This window comes from Octodon degus, unplaced genomic scaffold, assembly GCF_000260255.1.
Source record: "Octodon degus isolate 3935 unplaced genomic scaffold, OctDeg1.0 scaffold00259, whole genome shotgun sequence".
Taxonomy (NCBI): domain Eukaryota; kingdom Metazoa; phylum Chordata; class Mammalia; order Rodentia; family Octodontidae; genus Octodon; species Octodon degus.
This window is the reverse complement of record NW_004524835.1, coordinates 966,950-983,815: the sequence shown is the minus strand read 5'-3', so window position 1 is coordinate 983,815 and position 16,866 is coordinate 966,950. Positions and strand designations below refer to the sequence as shown.

The 16,866-nt window shown below is 34.4% G+C and overlaps 1 protein-coding gene across 1 annotated transcript in view; it reads left to right on the top strand.

The window, feature by feature from the left end:
* Window positions 1-16,866, top strand: part of Nrk (Nik related kinase) — a 131,598-nt gene that overhangs the window by 55,126 nt on the left and 59,606 nt on the right. Inside the window, exons 3-4 of the mRNA XM_004646206.2 lie at window positions 11,799-11,855; window positions 13,167-13,238. Of these exons, the coding sequence (XP_004646263.1) occupies window positions 11,799-11,855; window positions 13,167-13,238 (129 nt within the window). The remainder of the gene's footprint in view (window positions 1-11,798; window positions 11,856-13,166; window positions 13,239-16,866) is intronic.

The window sequence follows — 16,866 nt, the reverse complement described above, 5'->3', positions numbered from 1 at the left end:
CTCGTTTATCTCTTTGACCTTTAACTTGCAGTATTTGTCTTGAAAGCTGTAGCAGCTTGATTATGCAAGCTTTCAATCTTAAAATGTCTAGGTGAAAATACTATTTATATAACTTCAGACTTCATTTGGACAAAGCTAGAAATATCTGTTTCTGTTTATTCAGAATTTTCTTCCAATGGAGAATTTAGGGGCCAGGGATATAGCTCAGTGTCATAAGTGTGTGCCTTGTTAGTGCAAGGTCCTGAGTTCAATCCCTGATACTGCCAAAAAAAAAGAAGAAGAAGAAAGAAGAAAGAAGAAGAAGAAGGAGAAGAAGGAGAAGAAGGAGAAGAAGGAGAAGAAGGAGAAGAAGGAGAAGAAGAAGAAGAAGAAGAAGAAGAAGAAGAAGAAGAAGAAGAAGAAGAAGAACAACAACAACAACAACAACAACAACAACAACAACAACAACAACAACCACCACACCTAATAAGAATTTTCCTCCCCCCCCCCCAGAATCAGGGATTGAACTCAAGCCCTTGCACTTGCAAGCAAGCGCTTATTCTACTGAGCTATCTCCCTAGCCTCGAATATTCCATTGTTGATACACTTTGCTGTATCAAAATCTGTGACAATGGGATGTTCATGCAAATATTGAATCAGAAACTGTCTTTTAGTACTGTCAGGGAGCAAAATTGTTACCCTTCAATCCAGTTTTAAGTATCATGATTGGTCCCCTAAAATTATTAGACTTTGTGAGGATTACAAAGAATGTGAATCTTAATAATATGGTTATTTTTCAAATAATATCTGTCAGACATCTATACGTGTATGAATCCCATAGATTATCTTAAATGAATCTGAACTTTATGCCTATAAATTTCCTTTGGGAGGCTCTGAAAATAGGCTCCCTTTGCAATTGATGGAAATCTTCCTCTTGAATAAGATAGATTTGAGATAGAGGGTGACTGGTGTGTTCCTTTACAAGTCCCCAAACCTATAACCATACCATTCCTAGATCTTCTCCATTCTCAGCCACATTTCTGAACCTGACTGTTTAGAAAACATCTTGAGTGTGTCAGTGGTGATGAGTGCTAAAAGAGAAAATGGTAGAACTTCCACATATGTTATTCCACCAGCCATTTTGTCTGATTTCTGTGCAGCACTGCATTGCAGACCCCCAAGTAACTACTTACAGTGGTCTTAAAGGATCATTTGATTTGCTTACTGGCCACCCAGACAAATGACTACATGGACTGCATGAATGAAAAGTTTACAGAATGCTCATGACCATAGTAAGTGACCCTGTGGTCTTTTGCCACCACAAAACCAATTGAAAGGGAAGAAGTAATGCGCCAAGGATTATGTGGTTTTGACGTGTCAACACAAAGCAAAACAAATAACTGAAAGGACCATGTAGAAACTGCTGAAGAGTTCGTAGTCTTTCCACAGCAATTTCTTCAACTGAATGATATTAAAAAAATGACCTCATCAAAATTACAAGGCCATTAATAGGCTGTCCTGTACTCTTTGGTGGTGAGGGCATGGTAATTAACTGCCACATGATGATGGATTTTCTCAACACAGCTGTCACAACTATTTTAAATCATTTCTTATGGTTTTATTGTATAATTCCCAGGAAATTGGTTATTGCTACACTTAAGTCCTGGTTTTCAATGCCTCAACAATCCTGAGCTTTACATTAGACTCATAACAAAGTTAGTCATAAAGTGCTAATCTATTGATAGCCTTTTTCTTTTTTGTAATTTTTATCTTCTTTAAAACAATATTTTACTGGTTAAAATCATACACTGAAATTTCAGGCATAACAAAAAGCTTCAGTCTTGTATTCTTTCATCTCTATTCTTTATATTTGGTCTTTTGTCATTAGTGGCTGATGCTTCCTACTCGGCATTATATCCTAGCTTTATTTATCTTGTCTGCCCTCTGCACACACGGTCTACTTCTGGATACCTTCAATGGCTAAGACTGTTCATGTATCAGTCGATGCTGTATCTCTTCTGTGAAGCCTTCCCAGATATTCTGCTCATTGTTCACTAGTATTCATTAAGGTCATATGTATCAGCAACTGTACTAGGCACTAGAAATACTAAAAAGTGGGAGAAATATAATCTCAACCTCAAAGAACTTTTATGTTTTACATGATTTTACACATTAAATAAATTATCGATATAGTAATATACTTGATAATCTACCTAGGTTTTCTTGCAGTAATGTATTTTTCAATCACATTATTCTGTAGATAATAATTTTTCCTGTGTACATTCTTCAAAATTGTCACTTTCATTGTTTTTATGTGAGAAGACTGAGCCACACTTAGGGACACCATTTGTTTTCTGCTTTACAATTTTTCTCCTCTTTTTTTGTTTTTTATTTTTTAAGAGGATACAAAATAGTGATAAAAATTAGAAATCATACAGAATTTCACTAAACAAAAAATATGACTTCACAGTATTTGTTGTATTGCATAGTTGTCTTCAAATTAGTCATTCAGATTACCAGATTTATGCATGCAAATTGGTAAGAAAACAAGTAAACAAGAAAAAAAGTTACAACAAATGAAGAGAGAAAAAGGGGGAAAAACAGAAAAAAGAAGACACAAAAATTAAGCATTAACGGCTCCTTTTCATAGACCAGCAGCAATCCACAGTACAATTATGTGATCAATTCTGCTTATATACATAGATACAAAATCACAAAGTTCAGATCTCCACTGCCAAAAAGCCAATATTCTTAGTTCCAGGATATAATATACTTCTCTCTTGAGGGTTTTCACTCAAATTCTTTGAATCTAACAAAATGTTTTAAATTGCAATTATATTTAGTATCTCCCTGACTACAATATAATAAAGCTAAAAATCACAAACAAAAAAGATGATAGAGATTATACGAATGTATGGAAGTTGAACAACTTCTAAACAAACAGTGGATCATGGAAGAAATCAAGAAGGAAAACTAAAAATTGCTTGATCTCCTCCTACATTTTCTGACAGAAATCATAGTGAATAATTGGAAGGGACATTTATTTCCTTCTGAACAAGCCCAAAAGCAGAAGTTATAACTGTAAGACAAAAGTGAGAACCTTGAGATGCTGTGTTTTAAAAGGAAGCATGTGCTTACGAAGACTGGAGACTGGTTGTTCAGTTAGAAGTCAGGCCATTGACAGTCTATAAATTTGTTCCATGGTTAGTGAGTATTCTATATTTGATTCTAGATCCTTAGTGTATAAGTTGACCTTGCTTTATTGCTTTTAACATAATCTCTCAAATTGAAAATAATCTAAAATATGGTAATTTTGCTTTCCAGAAATAAATTTGAGGTGTTTGGAATCGACTGAATACTCACAGAAGCTGATGTGTAAACTAGAAAATTAATTTATGACCACCACTTTATTTTTTATCCCTTTTTTTGCTTTTGCATTGTATTATTTTTTGCATTTGTTTTATGTACAGACACACATATACATACATACACAAATTTATGTAATTTAAGATACTGGTGAGACATAGAATATTATACATTTTAACAAAGTTTAATGTATGAAAAGAATCTGAAATTCAGATATATGTTGTAGAATATCCACAAAAGTTTGATGTTCATCTTGGATCCGTTAAATAGCAACAGCACAATAATAAATTCTGTTTCTCCTCGGGGAATCAGACAAAACAATGCAGCTTATTTGATTATGTAAATTAATTAATTAAAAACAACAATCTTTGCCAAATTACAATCAACTCACTGAGGGATTTATGTTCTCTCCTAGATAGTTTCAGACCATACTGTGAATTGAATACATATTCATCTTAATTCCTAAATTTTTAGTGCAATTTCTAAAAATAGTAGCAATACCATAATTTTATCAGAAAAGCTTTTATGACATTTATGTGTTTTTCATGCTAGCATGTATTCAGTTTTTTGAATCCTTTTAGACACACAAAATTATTTATTTTAATAACTGGTTTCTGCATTTTATTCTGTTGTGTGATCATTTTAGGTATATTCATCTTAAAATCATTTCATGAAATTGAGACTTGTAACAGCTTATCTGACCTTCCATCCCACTATCACCTTCAAACTTCATAAAAATATATTTTGCACTATGGATTGAGTCAAAGGCCTCATTCTGAGCTATATTCAAAGACCTTTTACATTCTTTAGTGACAGTATCATTTTACGTTGTCCAAGGTGGACTTAAGCTTGTTAGCCTCCTGCCTCAGCCTCCGGTGTGCTGGAATTACAAGCTTGGGTCACCATGAACAGCTAGCAGCTCCCTGCAATTTTAAACATTTTTTAAAACAATTTTCACAACTTAAAGATGAAACCTAGAAATTTACTTTCCCTCTTCTGTATTACAGCCACCTTCCTTCATTATGATCACACATCCTTCATTATGGATGAAGAACATCCTCTCCTAAAATTCCTCAAATATCAGCCTCTTTCTTCTTTCCATCTTTCCATCACTACTTACTTATTCACAGCATTGCTGCAGTTACCTCACCTTTTAAAAAAAACTAAAATATTAATCATAAATTCTAATACGTTTTTCAGTGAATATTTGAATAGTCAGGGAGTTCCACTACCTTAATAAATGCAGTACAGGACTTCATGAACGACCTTTATATACTATATCAGGTTACGAGGTATTGCGACTAGTATCTAGATTTGCCCCCAGAGATTCTTAGGCTCATAGGTAGGGCTTTTGTAAGTGACTGGATCATGAATATGTGATACTGGATCATGGGTTCATAGGGTTGGATTTGTTCACTAATTGGTTTAATATAATTCTGGTTATGGATGATGATGCATTTCCTAGAGAGTGAACACCCAACCTGGGTGGGGGTGACACCAGCCAACAGGGGCCTAAGTGTAATAAAAGATGGAAAGAAGGAAGGCTCACTGCTTCTTGCATGTCATGTCTTAAACTGCTTTTCCTCTGCCATTATCCTCTGCCATGACCCATTGCTCATTGTTCTGTAGCCAGTGGCTATGGACTGAAACCTCTACATACTGTGAGTGAAAATAAACCTCTCCCCTTTTAACTTGAAGGTATTGAGTATTTTGCTCCAGCCAGGAGAAAGTAACTAAGACAGATTTCAGACTGAGAATGGTGTAATTGCTATAACACTACGTGGCCATGTGGTTCAGGCATGCTTGAACTGTGTTGTGGAAGGAGTATGATAAGGTTTGGAGATGCTGGCTCAAGGAATACCTCTGGAATTCTATAAGCCAAGCTTTGTAGGAAATTATTGTTAGAGCTCCAAAGACGAGTGCTAACAGAAATGTAGCTGGTAAAGCCCAGACTCTGGAGGTTTCTGTTGGGAAGGAGCTCATTGGCATTGGACTTTAGATCGTGTGTGGTGTGCTATAGCAGAAAATTGGTTTATATTTTTCTCCTGCTCAAAGACCTCATAAAAGAGTGAAATTAATGACAGTGAAGTAATTTAATCTACTGGAAAAAAAATGAAGGCAGTCTAATCTCAAGGCAGTGGCATGGCTACTCTTGGATGTTTTAGGCAGCTCCACCTTGAGAATCAAAACCAAATGGCCCAAAAGAATGATACAAAAAGTTTTGTGTTTGGCCAGAAAAGAAGATTTGGTAAAATTGCAGCCTACTAAGATGAGTGGAAGTGAACTTGGTTGTTGAAAAGGTTAGAATTAAGAGGAAATTTCTAGTTTAAACAGGACAACAGAAATGAAAGCCTAAATACATAACTAGAACAAACAGGAATCCATCCTTTGCAGCCTATCAATTGCAAAAGCAAAGGACTGGGAACAATGGTCCAGAATGACCATGGCCTAGGGAATTTGTTCCTTGAGATTGGGTTCACAGTATCAGCATTTAAGACTTGGCCCAGACAGATGAGAGAGAAGTAAGGCTGGCTATCGCTCCAGCTGGTGGCATACCTTGGTGCTATCCATATGGTGTTGGTTTTAGATGCATGAATAGTGCAAGAGTTGTAAGGTTAGAAAGGCTTCCCCTCAGTTTTTAGAAGGCCTACAAGCAAGTATAGACAGTGTGCCTCTGAGAGGGCAGTACGTGAAGCTGTGAGTGTGAAGCCTGAAGTATAGTGGCGACCTCAGAAGTTTGGAGAAGCCAGGAACATGGGTCACAGGAGGAAAGATGCAAAGAGTGAGCAAAGTTTGTCAGAGAGAGATTTAATGAAGGCTACATCCACCAACAGTGCCATGAGTATAGGGCTATCCAAGCATTTTGTGGTTCACATCTCACCACACATTTTCCCAGGTGCTGAATGTGAAACTACAAGACTTAACGTTTGCCTAGTTATATTTTTGATTTGTTTCTGACCCCATTCCTTTCTGTTTCTATATTTGTACCTTTTAGAATGGGAATGTTTGTCTTCTGTTGTATGTTTAAAATAAATTTTCTTTTCAATTTTATAAGGGCTTACACCTTAAAGCTTCCTTAAGCCTCAGAGGAGAATTTGCACTTGGACTTTTCAACAGTGCTGAAACAATGAGGATTTTGGCAGCTCTTAGAGATGGACTAAATACCTTTGGCATAAATGGATGTGCATCAGTCTTTTCAGGGTCAGGATTAGAATGTCATGTTTTATATCTGGATGTCCCTCCAAATTCTCATTCTCTCATAGGTGAGGCTTTTGGGCATGACTGGGACATGGATGTATGATACTGTGTTAGATCACTGCTTTAGCATAGCTCTTTGTGTGGATGATGGACTTTGTGAAGAGGGAAGATGTGCTCTGGATGTGGATGGCATCAAGTAATAGACTTGCAACCTAGTTATAATAAAGGAAAAAAGTAAGGCTGTGCTGCTTCCCTGCCTGCCATATCATGAACTGTTTTACTCTACTGTGCCGCTGTACCATGCCACCCTGCCTTGTAGCCAGTTGACTATGAACTAAAGTCTTTACAAACTTTAAGCCATAATAAAACTTTTCTCCTTTAACTTGTAAGTGTTGAATATTTTGTCCCATCCACAAGAGAGTAATTAAGACCTATGGTATGTGAAAATTATCTGAAGTGAATAACCTGTTTTGTCACTAAAAACATATGAGCATAATTTCTTTTCTCTCTCTCTCTCTCTCTCTCTCTCTCTCTCTCTCTCTCTCTCTCTCTTTCTTTCTTTTTTTTTGGTGGAAGAGGGGATTGAACTCAGGCCCTTGCACTTGCCAGGGAAGCACTTATTCCACTGAGCCATCTCTCCGGCCCTAGCGTAATTTCTTAATAACTACATTCAAATACATTTAATGAGCCTGACTTCGTGAAAGTAAGTTCTTACCAGGAAGATGGTGAACTTTCTATTCCAAATGATAATACATTTGAGACTAGACTCAGGGATGTCTACATAATATTTTTATTACCTAACAGCTTCTCTTTCTCAAATACCAAAAAGTCTATGAACTTATAAAAAATATTAATCCATCAGGATTTCTTATGATAAAAATAAGAATTAGGAGAATTTCCTTACTTTTACTATTTGATGTTGGATCATTATTGAAGAATTAATTCTTTCATTTTGGACAACATAGATGAATGTGGAGGACAATATGTTAAATGAAATAATCCAGGTGAAGAACAGATATAAGACCTTCTCACTCATATGAATAATCTAAAAAACATTGACAAAGACTAATAATAAAGAAGAGGTAGAGTGCAGGGGGCAGACTGGAAAGCTATTCAAATAATTTCAATTATAAAAGAAGAATCAACCTAAGAGATCTATTATACAGTGTGGTTAACCATATTTAGTAACAATAAATTGTACACTTAAAATTGCCTGGAGTAATTTTTTACATTTTATTAATATATCAATTATAAACATAGAGTACAATGTGATAAGGCAATATATGTACACAATGTATGATGATAAAACCAGGGCAATGATTGTTTCCACCTTCTTCAACATTTAATCATTTCTTTCCGTTGAGATTTTTTCAAACTTAAGACAATTTTTTTTTCACAGAACCGGGGATTGAACTCAGGCCCTTGAGCTTGCCAGGGAAGTGCTTATTCTACTGAGCCATCTCCCCGACCCCTTCAGACAGATTTTAAGCAGTCTTATTTCTGACCCCCAAGATAAGTTTGATTTAGCCACTACACAATATATATATATATATATATGAATCATTTTGTTAACAGTTTTTATTTACCAATTTGAGAAAAAATTCTAATGGTCAGTCTTTGCAGTTTAACTCCAGTAAACATTGTTAATCTAGTATAGTGAGTACTGTATATTATTAATATTGCTGGTTGAAAAATTGGAAAAAAGTCACATTTATAATTAAATGCTTTTTCTGTTATTTTATAGGGTGCATTGCAATCATGTTTATTTAATATTCACTCTCAAATCCTAAATCAAATGCTTTCCTTGGCATTTTTTATGTATGCTTACAATAAATGATGCTTCAAATTGTTGTAAGCCACATACTGTGAATAAAAGCACTGGATGTTCTGAAAACTGAATTTATGAGTGCTATTTCACCATCTCCTTCAGAGAATCTGTTCATGACAACACAGCTTTGTCACCAAACTTCTTCTATGTAGTCAGTAAACCACAAGATGGTGCCACTAAGCAATTAGTTTATCTCAAGATGGCTCGTAGGTTCTCTAGATAGCTGTTCAAGAATATTACCCTTCTTCAAAACCAATGTTAAACAGTAAAGTAAAAAAGAGACTAGCAGAGAAGCAAAAAAGAGTAAGGTGAAGTGGGAAAAGTAGGGAAAGTAACAGTAATATCATATATCCCTGCTGTGATGCAATAAAAGGGGCATTCCATCTTTTTGGTATCTTTCCAAATCCACAACCACAGTCTAAAGACAAGAAAACATCAGCTGTAACCTAAATTGATGAACACCAGTAGTTTTTTTTTTAAATGTATTTAGTACAGGGTCTACAGGGTGTCACTACACAGGTCAGATTCACAGTGATAATCTTTTTTTAAGCCTCCCAAGCATTGGGATTACAGGCGGGTGCCACCACACCATCTGACAGCAGTACTCAAAGTGTCACAGTCATGAGACACAGGGGACTTAGGAATTGCAACGGATTGAAAATGCTAAGGGAAAATGACAGCTAGATGGAATTTGAGATGCTAGTTTGGGAACAGAATAAAAGGACATAGTAGACAAACTAGAGTAATCAGGATGAAGATTAACTATAATTAATAATTCTTATGTTTTACACTACATTTAGTATATTATATTTCTTAGTTTTGGCGATTGTATCTTAGCCATGTAATATACTGTGCTAACAACAGAAGAAGCCAACTGAAGGAAATACAGAAAGGTTTTGTACTATTTTCTAAATGAATTTTAGGTTTAAAATTGTTTCAAAATAGAAGTTTTAAAGATTCAACATACAAATAAAATTCTCTGAAATGCCTAACTAGCAGGAATAATTTATCATCATCTGTTATTTGTACCCTTCTTCTATAAAATCTTACATAATGGATTCATATTAACTCAATACATAGTGCCAAGACCTAGGGTTTTATTGTTCGGGAGCCACCATAGTATATTTTTGAACACTCACATTAGGATACATTGTCAATGTAATGTTATGCAATTCTCAAATGAGAATCAGTAAGAAATGATCAGGGTAGGAAGAAAATGAATTTTTCAATTCTATAGCCGTGAGTAGCACCTTTCAATGCTATTCAGTTACCTCACTTGTGTGTTGCAGTTATGACTCACGAATTTCTGACATTAAAATTTTATTTTACTGTCAATCATACCAGATACAATGTGGCTAGTATCTTTTGAAATGTGCCAAATGCTTTGTATTGCACACAATATTAGTTTGACTTGTAAGTAATCTTTTATAATCAAGAAAGGAAAATTGGGGCTGAGGAGATAGCTCAGTGATATAAGTACCTGCCTGGCAAACACAAGGTCCCAAGACTGATCACGGGTACTGCATGCCATGTGGGCCCCAAAAGCCCATGCACCATGCTGAGCTGGCCACCAAAACAGGGATTGGTGGCACACGCCTGTAATCCCAGCCCTGGGGAGGCTTGCACAGAAGGTTCACTACAGTCCAAACTGCATAGTGAGACCTCGTATCAAATACTACTACTACTACTACTACTACTACTACTACTACTACTACTCATAATAATAATAATATTAATATTGTAATTCCTTTAACAGATGAGAATCAATTGCCTATTGATTATATTTGATTATATTTGTACATGTAGTTATGGGAAGCATTTCTTAAGAAGTGATTGCATGAAATAATTAGAAAAGCAACACTTTCTAAATTGAGATAAGGACTGACAGATACTTTTATATAATTGCTCCAAGCAATGTAAATAAATTTAAAGTTTCCAGCATATTTAATAGTTTATATGGGACCAAGGAGATAGCTCAGTAGAATAAGCACTTGCTTGGCAAGTGCAAGGGCCTGAGTTCAATCCCTGGTTCCACCAAAAAAAAAAAAAAAAAAAAGTTTATATGAACACAGCTAAAGTTCAAGTCATGTCGTAATCCTATAAACTAATGTCATTGTGTCCAAACAAGCTGATCACATTAAGACAAGTGACATCAGTTATTAGCTGACCCAGTCCAGTATGACTTTACCTTAATTTGATTATATGTGCAAAGGACACACTCCTAAATAAAGTCACACTATCTGTGGTTCTAGATGAATGGAAATTTTGGGAGAACACTGATCAATTAAATGTAACCCAAGAATAAAATCCTCTTATAAGAGAAATATCAGATAAGTCATTTTGTTTGTTAAATTTATTCATAATGATGTTGACCTGATTTTTGGTAATATCACCACAACTTAAAATATGTTTTAAAAGCAGATACAAATTCCATTTTTACATATTCACTTTTTACAGCTGTAAACTGTAACTGGCATTTCCACTTAAGATGAGACTAAATTATGTTTTACATTTATTTATTTATTTATTTATTTATTTATTTAGTACAGGGTCTCACTACACAGTTCAGAGTCCTAGTGATACCAAAGATCAAACCCAGACCTTGTGCTTGCCAGGCAGACTCTCAGACTGCCAAGCTATTTCCTTAGCCCAAAACTAAATTCTTAGAACTCATCATGTTTTCAATATGAAAGAATCTTCCAAAGCTTTTTCCTTTCATAAAATGTTTGGTTCATTTGACTCAGGACTTGTCAAGCAGTTTATTATTATTATTATTAATTTATTTGATACAGGGCCTGGCTATGCTGGTTGGACTTATAGTGATCCCCCTGTGTCAGCCTCTTCAATTCTGGAATTACAGGCGTGCATCACAGTGCTCAGTTTTGGGGCTAGCACTGCATGCGGTACTAGGGATCAAACCCGGCTCCTTGTGCTTGCCAGGCAGGAGCTTAAGCCACCTAGCTATCTCCCCAGGCCCATGTCAAGCACTTTAGAGGCTGCTAAAATAATTATGACTCACCGTTACTAATGATCACAAAGAGAATGTATATGTGTTTAAGAAGGTTCTGTGGAAAGGTGTGTTTGCATAGTACCATAAGATCAGTTGAAAGTTATACAGTAGAACATTCCCTTTTGAGCCATCTTCAAGGAAAATGCCCATTTTTGTGTGTGGATACCAAACAAATCTAGCCTAAAGATCCTAAGTAAGCAATAACTTTAAATGGTAAGGTAAATCTAATACTTAAAGGAAACATAAAAAAACAAAAGTACTCCACAAGCTTGCTGAATTTTTTTTGAGTGAAATATTTGGAATTTCTTTTAAAAGTTGATAAGCATTATGTAACTTTTTCTTTTTTCACTTTCTTTGCTTCTTGATAGCTGGATTAAATAACTAACATCACATGTTTGTCACTGTCTGGTGTTTCAGGGACTCCATGAAAAGACTGGTACATTTACAGCTGTTAAAGTGATGAATGCTCGTAAGGTAATATTATATCTTGTCTGTGTTTCTTTTCTTTAAAGATTGTGTTTTTGTATAAGCAGTTCAATAAATATTGTGAATAATAATTTATTGAAAATTACTATTTTACGTAATTATTACGTTATTTGGATGTATTTTAGTTTTCTAATATTAATAAACATTGGTATATTGTACTTATTCTTTTATTGTATTTACACATTAAAATACTTTACTCATGCTATAAATTCCATATATTTTACTATTCTACAACGCTGGGGAAATACCTGTATTTCTTTCCATTGTAAGTTGGTTATCTGTTGTCAGGAGTAACAAACAACATATGTCTTGTACATTGCGTTAATCTAACTGTGTTCCATTAGATTCTCTTCCCCTCTCCAATAATCCTTTCTAAGGATGGAAGCTATTAATTCTCAATGACAGAAGTAAAGAACATGTCAGAGATGCACATTTTTCATGTATTTTCTGACAAATGACCAAGAGAAACAGTTTAATTGGCACTGTGCCTGCTAATATTCATAAAGTTTGTCACAATTTGTACGATATTTTCATAGAATTTATAAGTATTTATGTTTTAGAATAAGTAATATTTCTCAAAATAATATTAGCATGAACATAACATAAAACAAAAGACTTTTAGTTCATTATATCTTAAAGAGAAATAGCAGTCAAAAACTGAAAATTCATGAACAATTGTCGGTACTATAAATGGTTCTTTTCCAGTTTGTGCAGGAAAAGTATTACTGAAATGATTTAAAGAGTTGTGTGCTTTCTGTTTTTCCAAGAAGTGTCAAATTTTGTAAACCAGTGTGAGTTTCAAGGAATTTTGAGGTTTTGTGGATTCATTTTGTTCTCCAATCATACCATCAAATAATCAAATTTGTTCTCTTTTGAGTGAAATTATACAAAATACTTATTTCCTTGTTTCAGATTGAGAGAACTAGAACCACATTTCAGATACTCTATATTTCGAAATGTTTAAAAATCATGAATAACCAGTCAACTGTTGGTATTTGTGACCTGGTTTTGCAAGAAAAAATAGCACTTTATTATTATACAGAAATTTTGCTGTTAATATGGCTCTTACATATGTTACAAAAATTGAATACCTTGCTTATTGTCCAATAAGAAACTGCTTCTTAGATTAAAATTATTTGTAAAAAATGAAGTAAAGAATTATATTGCCTTGCTTGTCCACTTTGTGCAAATGGAGCAGCTCGTCCACTTTGTGCAAATGGAGCACAAAAGTATCTTAAGCACAAATCATTTCTAGTGTGTACTAGTGGATCTAAAAATATTTCATTCTTGATTTTACAGACCCCCTTACCTGAAATAGGAAGACGGGTGAGAGTCAATAAATACCAGCGGTCTGTTGGCTGGAGATACAGTGTGAGTGCTACTCTTCATTAACGACCACATAGCCTTTACTTTATTTTTTCAGTTTTAAACTCATTACATTGCATTATGCTATTTTTTCTAAGTCTATCTATAAAATACTCTTGCCTGGAAATGTTCATATTTTCTAACACATGCCATCATATTTAAATGTTAACACCTTTTCAAACAGCAGGGCTTAGAAGAAATAGTAAATTGAACAGGAAAATGTTGACTACAGGCGAAAAACTGAGTACATCTGTGGAGGATAGAGAGTGGCAACAAAAGAGTTGATGGGACCACGATCCTGTACTGAGTAGCTTTTCTCTCATTATGATTCAAACTAATATTAATATTATACAGGAACCAAATGATAGCCACTGTTTCTTTTTTACTGTATGTGAACTGGTAAACAGAATACCAATAGGCCACCCAGCCTCAAAGTCTTCACATCTAACAGCTGTACTCGACTACGTAAAGGAGTCAAGATCCTTTCTACTTGTAGTTTATTGAGTTCTCCTAATTTTATTTATTCACTGGCTGTAGAATAACATCAGGTGAAGACAATTCTCCTGTTCCAATAGATGTTGGTAAACTGTCAAAGTATTATATAGACTTAGCTGCAGAATTACTGTTCTTGTCAATATATTTCATTGACATATTTTCCTAATTATCTCCTGCAGTCAACTTTGCAGGATTAAAATATCTTCATTTTTCTGTATTTTAATAAATACACTCAGGAACATTAAAATAATATTTTGTTAGCACGATCACATTCAGAATCTAGTGATAGTAGAAAAGAATTGCTAAACAGCTTCATACTTTTGTCTGTTTTGAATCACACTTCTCATTGTCTCTAATGTACCTTAAGAAGACAAAGCATAACCAAAGGAAACATCTATTACAAGGTTTTATAGAACAAGAAACCGCAAAATATGAGGTGAAAAGGAATTATTTAATCACTTCTAATTTCATCAAGCACATATGTTAATAAAACTTAAATTTTTTCCCAAAATTTTGCTGGCATTCTTTCCATAATTCAAATGACCTGATTTTAGAACAGGAAAAATTACAAAGAAAATTCTGGCATCCTGCAGCTGCCTATTCTTGACAAAAATCATGGTTTTATGCTAGCCCAGAATCATTTGGCCCCGAGCCAAGAAATTCTGTAGCATTGTATTACTAGTAGATGTGTGAGTTTTAAATTACTCACTTGGCTTGATACATATAATGTACTTGTGTGATTTTCACCAGCTCAACTTCCTGTTAATTCAGAGTGGCACACACTAATGCCTTCCAAACATATCTGATCATCAATTTTTGTTTTGGGGGAAATTTGCATTTATATGAGAAACCTCCTTTTAGAAGATTTTTCTAGTTGGAGAGTTTGAGTTCTCTGCTTGTGTATTTAATAAGAAAAATCTGTGCTAGCTAATTAGCTATTTAATAACTCTAAATCGTCTCGAATCTCTTAGAATAAAGTCTGCAGTTTGCTCCTATTTTTTTAGATATCAGGGCTTTATGGAATTAGCAATAATGTGTAAGTACAGAAATCTCAGTTCAAATCCCTACTTCCTACTAAACAATTGAAAATCACTTGAAAAAGTGGTCCTTTTGCTTCTCTAGGACTCAGGTTCCTGAGAAGCATAGTGATAACCACAAATACAATATCGTACTTGCCTAGAATCCAGCTGTTATCCTCCTGTTCTTGCTTGGCAGCATGAGGTTTGTAAACCAGAAAAAAAATATTGGCATCAAAAAATCAACTAGGTTAAATGGCTCAGTTTTCCCCTTGTTCTCTTCTAGTGTTTTTTCATATTCTTAGCTTTACACTGGCATCTTTCCCTTTTATCATATTATTATGATTTCATATTCTCAGTATATCATTAAGATCTTAATATAGGCAGAGAGTACATAAAACATGACTTGTTCCTGTGGTTTTTGTCTACATAGTGCTAGATTAAGTGTCCTGCAAAGCAGAAACTGAAGCTACAAGATTAACTTTTAGTTTTTCCATTCTACAAAAAAGAATTTTAAAGGAGCTTAGTAACTGAGCTTCTTTGAGAGGCTTGGATGAAATTGGAGCATGGGTTGCCATGTAATAAATTCCCATAGAATAATTTATTCAATTATGCTTTTATTACACACTAATTAGAAAGCAGTAATCTTTTATTGGGGGGTTTCCATTTGAACAAATCAGTCTCTATCACCTTCCCTCAAAGCACAAATTGGTATGTAAATTTATAGTATTTGACTACTTATGGGTAAATCCACAGTAAAAGCCAGAGAAAATTCCAGAGTGTAATTACCAGCTATTTTTTGATATTTTACACTTTTAAAAATAAAACAGGTGAGACTGGGGGTGGTGGTACACGTCAGTAATCCCAGCTCTTGGGAGGCTGTAAACAGGCAGATCACTACAAGTCCAATCTAGTAGTGAGACCCTGAACACCCCATAGATCCTTCCCTAATATAAAAATAAATTAAATAAAATAAAACATAGTATAAATAATTGGTATTTAGGAAAAAATATACTTTACCAGCATAAAACAAATCAATGTGGAGATACCACAGAGCCTAGTGCACAGCTTTAGGTTTATGTCACAAGAATTTTTGAAGTCAAGCCACAATGTAGCCAAGTATGAGATATTTGTCCAATGTTTGCTGCTGAATCTCTGAGGCTCAGGCAAGAAAGAAGGTGATTGATAAAGGGTAGATAAATTGAGGTATTCAGTAGTTATATTCAGCTAAGAAACTTATTTCCTCAAGTTGCTAAGTCAGTGTAGTTAGTGAAAATTCTGGGGAGACCGAAAGATAATTGGAAATTAAATCTTTAATCACCTTTCTGGGCAAATGGCCTTTTGTAAGTTTACTATGCAGAAAAGTAATCTTTTAAACTGAGTTTCAGAACAGGATATTTTTGTATATTTACTTCAACCTTTTGTTTACACTCTACAAATACATTTCACTTCAGACTTTAGAGGATAACACTGTTCTTAAGTCTATATGAAGTGAACTTGTATAGCTACACTGAGAGATCTTTTAATAAAGTGTTGGTGAAGGTATGGAGAAAATGGAATCCATTTCACATATCATCACAGGGGATGTAAAGTTGTAAGGCACAGTGGAAAACAGTTTGGAATTTCATCAAAAAGTTAAGCACATAGTTACTCTTCGAATGAGCAATTTTGCTTCTTAGGTATATGTATAAGAAAATGAAATATACGCTCATATAAAACATGACATTAATGATCATAGAAGTATAGTTCACAACATCCAAAATGTGAAAATAATCCATATATTCATCAGTTGATGGATGGTAAATTAAAGAATGCAATAGTTCCATGAGGCAACATGAACTTTAAACATATCTACTAACAAAAGCCCATGTATTATATGTGGTCACATATAATCAGGATACATAAATTTACAAGAAGTAAAGATCTGTCAAATGTGTGTGTAGAATTTCTGGGTGCGTGATACATAAAAAGAAAGTTTCACTTTGGAGTAATATAAATCTTCTAAATTTGATTGTCATGATGAATGTACAACACTGTATATATGCTAAAATGCATTAAATTGTACACTTTACACATGTGAATTGTAGAGTATGTGTATACTATCTGAACAAAACAAAAAACCC